At 46.2% G+C, this 4,490-nt stretch overlaps 1 protein-coding gene across 1 annotated transcript; it reads right to left on the bottom strand.

Moving 5' to 3' along the window:
• Positions 1–633: 633 nt before the first annotated feature.
• On the bottom strand, positions 634–2,277 carry LOC147441711 (uncharacterized). The gene has a single exon (XM_086483256.1). It carries the CDS (start codon positions 2,142–2,144, stop codon positions 855–857), a length of 1,290 nt encoding a protein of 429 aa, XP_086339382.1. The 5' UTR covers positions 2,145–2,277; the 3' UTR covers positions 634–854.
• Positions 2,278–4,490: the final 2,213 nt, after the last annotated feature.

Below are 4,490 nucleotides of genomic sequence, written 5' to 3'. Positions count from 1 at the left end.
CGTTCGGTTGTCTTACAAGTGGTGCTTATGTGTTTTTAAATTGAGGGTACACGGGTCCATTCACGGGGACCTGTTCCATTATTCGCCGGCGTACCCTAGGGTAGGCAAGTAAGGCGTGTGCCACACACATCTAGATGGATATATGTGGTGGCCTTGTTCATGCTAGCTTTCTTGGCCACAAAAGAGATGAAAATCCTTGGGACTCAAATGAATTAGAGTGCCATCAATGACACGCTATTGCATTCTTTGTCCATGGGTTCACCCCACCCGAGCTTCTCCCTGCTGCGTGATTGGTGGAAAATGCCAAGATGATCTAGATGGGTTGCGCTGTGTACGTGACGGCTAAGAAGCTTATCGGAAGAGCATTAATGGGGTTATGATACCATGTTCAATCCTTGAGAGAGAATGTATATGAGCACACGTTGATGCAATAATAAAGCAATTGCAATAGACTAATGTCGTCCAATGTTTCGTGTGAATTGTTTGGGTGGGGGGGGGGGGGGGGGGGGGGGGGGGGGGGGGGGGACAAGGTTGCAACATGTCGCCTTAAGGTAAACAATACCTAAGAGTACTACCTAGACAAGAGAAGCCCTCACCTCCTTGTGAATTACAACTAGCAGTGGGAATTTGGAGTTCAAAAACGAAAAATTCTCTGCTTTTATGACAGGAAAACTATCTTACAATCAACACAGATGATGTGGGTTTAATAAGGTGCGGGCGTACAAGTAGAATATAACACTAGTAGTAGCAGAGCTGGTGATGGATGGATCAGATCAATACACGAAAATAGGGGTGGGAAATTATATGGACAGAGTCCCTTCTATTAGACATACAATTAAGAAACTTATTAAGGTTTACCGAGGAGCCACTGGTTGCAACCAGCTTGCCGCCCCAGTACTAGTACCATGGAAGCCAGTCGAGTCAGGTCGGGTGTTGAGAGGGACCGTATCCCTCTCTGCCAGCACAACCTTCGCCGGCGCCATCGGTGGCTTTACGGCATCAAACACCACCTTACTCTCCGGTATCGTTCCTTTGTGCACTCCCTTTGCCACAAACCTTGCTGATGTTACCCTCCTCCTCCTCCTATACGCACACAAGCAGCACACTGCCACCACCGCCCCAATTCCGATCGCCGCCCCCAACACTGAGAATGCGATCACATACCCCTTCCCCAATTTCTTGCCCGATTGCCCCTTTCCATCATTGCCTCCATCGCTCACTCCCGTGGGCGTCGACGTCGAGTCGACTGTGCTCGACAAAGCCAAGCTGGAAACAGTGCTTGTCGTCGCGTTGCTCGTGAAGTTCCATTGGGAGAGGTTGAAGACTCCACCGCCGGTGACAATGAATCCCACATACATGGGCTTGGTGATGACACCAGAGAGGTCCTTGGCGTTGAATTGGGTGGTGCGGGCGATGGCGACGCCGCAGCTGGGGCTGCCGACCCAGACGGTATCAGTGCTGGCATTATATTCAAAGACAACCTGGTATTGGAAGATGGGGTTGGTGAGGTCAAGAGGGGACTGCTGAGAGCAGAAGTAATCGCCATCGGCAGGCTGGTGATTCCAATTAGGGCCATAGCCGCCGCTCTCATTAGCCAGAATCAAGGTATTGTTTGCATACTCCACTACTTGGAAACCCCCAAGCCTTCCTCTGCCTCTTCCTCCTCTACCCCCCAGTCCCCGTCCTGATCCTGGATATGCATGCCCTCCATAGAACCAATCACTGTTATTATATTCCCCTGTTCCGCAGGACGTGTTGAATTCAATGGTAAATGTGCTCCTTGCCCCCGCAATGCCCCCCACCGTGGCCGCGTCGGGCACCACCACGAACGCCACCGTCCCATTCCCGTTCGTCGCGTTCGAGGAGAAGGTGAAGAACGTGGAAAAGGAGTGCACAGAGCCGCTTTTAGTATCGTATAAAGTGACGGGCGATTCATAGAATGCCTGTGCTTCGCCTGTGCTGGCGTCCAGGATGAGGGTGCCTGTGGAATCCACAACCCCGTTCTTCAGAGAAGTGAGAGACCCCGTGGTGAGGTTGCGCCCGGTAGGGAAGTTGAAGTCCTGTGCGTGAGCAAGGTCGCCATGGAAGCTGCAGAGAGAGAGGAAGAGGAGCAGAGCAGAGAGAGGGAGATGAAAGCGCTGCATGGTAGCAGGAAAAAGGGCGGAGAGTGTGTGCGATTGTAAGAAAACCCGAGGTGTAGTTTATTAGGGGAGGTTTTGTGTAAACTCCCACATACACACAAACGCGCGCGCGCAGAGAGAGAGAGGGGGGGGGGGGGGGATGAGGAGGCAGAGTGGCTGGAGAGGGCTCGTTATAAGAGAGGAGAGTCGCGAGAGGAGAGAAGGCCTGCATGAGGGGGAGGACTTTGACGAGTTTCGGTTGCTACTAGTCATCGACGACTGGTCGCCATCCCAAAAACTGCATTACTATTTTCTATCGTGTAATAATAAAACTGCGCATGGGCTTTTCTTCCGGATTTGTCCTTTTCATTTTGACACTTTCAAACGCGCTTAGCATCTTCGTCTCCCCTCTCTCTCTCTCTCTCTCTCTCTCTCTCTCTAATCTCAAATAACACCATTGCTCTAATATTAAGGTTCCATTATTATTTATTATGATAATAATATAGGTTCGTCTATCACTTCCAAACATGCTTAGTGCAATGTCTTTGTTTAAAGTGAGTGGGAGAGAACTGCCTAATGTCCGTACTTGTGGCCCGTCCTTGCTACTTATTATGAGTGCATACACATGCACACATGAGTGTTCGCGCAAAATTGGCCTCTACTGCATTTTTAAGTAGCTAAAAATCACGGGTACATTTTAAGCTTGCCTTGCGTAAAACCGATAAAATTTTAAAGTTTGAAATCTGTCCCTTTCCTCATTGGTTAGAAACAAAGTTTTTTGGCTAGCCCTCGTTCCTACACATATGAGAGAGAGAGAGAGAGAGAGAGAGAGAGAGAGAGAAGTTTTTCATATGTCTTTTGAGCAATCCCAAGAAACCCCAAAGATCTATCCAAAGAGTCTTGAGCTCATTACCTAATCCAATGCTAGGATTTGAAGCGCTACCCAAAACGTTTAATGGCATGCATGTGCACCTTATGCCCTTCCGCATCAAAGGGCAAAAATTGCAATTGCCCTTGAACAAAGAGAAAACTTTGTACCTGTCCACATCAAAATACACTAAAAAAATTCATTACTATACAAGCTAAAACTACACCCTAATGTGACATATTGGCTGAAAAATAACCTAATAGAACTACCTGATGTGATTTATACAGTCAAAGCATTTAATTCTCATTGTGGTATCATATAACACTTTGAAAGCTAGAATAATTGAAAGTAAGAATTGATAGGTCGAGATGGCATACCTGGTCAACCCATATGATTCATGTGACAAATTGAGACTATATTTGTAACTACATAGAAAATAAATAGACTATGTATGTGTGACACACACAGTCTAGGTATGAGACGAAACTCAATAACATCATTGTTACTGATTGGGCTACAATCTTTCATTTGGCATTTTCGGATCATATATTTTGCTATTGTTTTTATTGTAAAGAGAGACATGAATTGTGTTTTGATAAGAATCTCTAGCTCAAGATAATACACCCAGTGAAGCCATATGACCATGTGGCAAACTAAGACTCTAGAATTTATAACTACGGAGAAAAGAAAGTAACAATCTTAATGCTAGTCGCCCCTCGCTCTGCCATCTCTCATGACTCTCTGGGACATTTCCCTCTACATCCTTGCCTTCGTCTACTATTGATCCCTCTCTAATATATCACCTATCCTTCTCTGTCTGTCTGTCTCTCTCTCTCTCTCTCTCTCTCTCTCTCTCTCTCTCTCTCTCTCTCTCTCTCTCTCTCTCCCATGTACCAACTTGAAGCCGAGCACAGTGAACATCCTACACCTATATGCCGATGTGGTGCCTCTCCTTGGGTGGACACCTAGGTTGAGTATGTACACTTAATGCGTACTGACCAAGATTTACTAGCTGGATTCGGTGCATACTTCACTAGCTGGATTTGGTGAAATATGGATTCACTGGCTGGATTCGATGCATACTTCGAGGTTCCTCTTGCTGGCGATGACTATTGCTTTGCTGGTTTCGATGATGTCTGAGGTGGTCTCCCTTGGCTAATGGGTTGCCTATTTAACCAAGGTGAGGGTTTTTCTATACCCTCACTTAGCCTTGTTTTAATATTTTATTCTCATTAATCTAAGTAAGAGTGGGTGATGGTGGCTTCTCTGATGGTTTAATTGTTACACAATGGAGATGATGATAATGTCCGCTACTACATGGATTTTGTTGTTTACCATACTTGGTTCATGCTTATTCTAGCTGTCATAAATTAATGTTGTAAATGTGACAATGGCCATGCTCGCCTATTGTGTTGGAAAAATCTTGCATACACCATCACTTCTAATCTCATGCAAATAGGCATGGTGGGTTTATGTCACGATTGTATTCCATAACTAGCTAT

The sequence above is a fragment of the Adiantum capillus-veneris genome, chromosome 15 (genome assembly GCF_014529385.1).
Source record: "Adiantum capillus-veneris isolate H3 chromosome 15, ASM1452938v2, whole genome shotgun sequence".
Lineage (NCBI taxonomy): Eukaryota > Viridiplantae > Streptophyta > Polypodiopsida > Polypodiales > Pteridaceae > Adiantum > Adiantum capillus-veneris.
The sequence above is the reverse complement of the archived record's forward strand: the minus strand, read 5'-3'. Positions and strand labels throughout refer to the sequence as shown.

What these genes read in the sequence shown, in the direction of transcription:
- LOC147441711 (XM_086483256.1), bottom strand. Translation starts at nt 2,144, where the DNA reads ATGCAGCGCTTTCATCTCCCTCTCTCTGCTCTGCTCCTCTTCCTCTCT.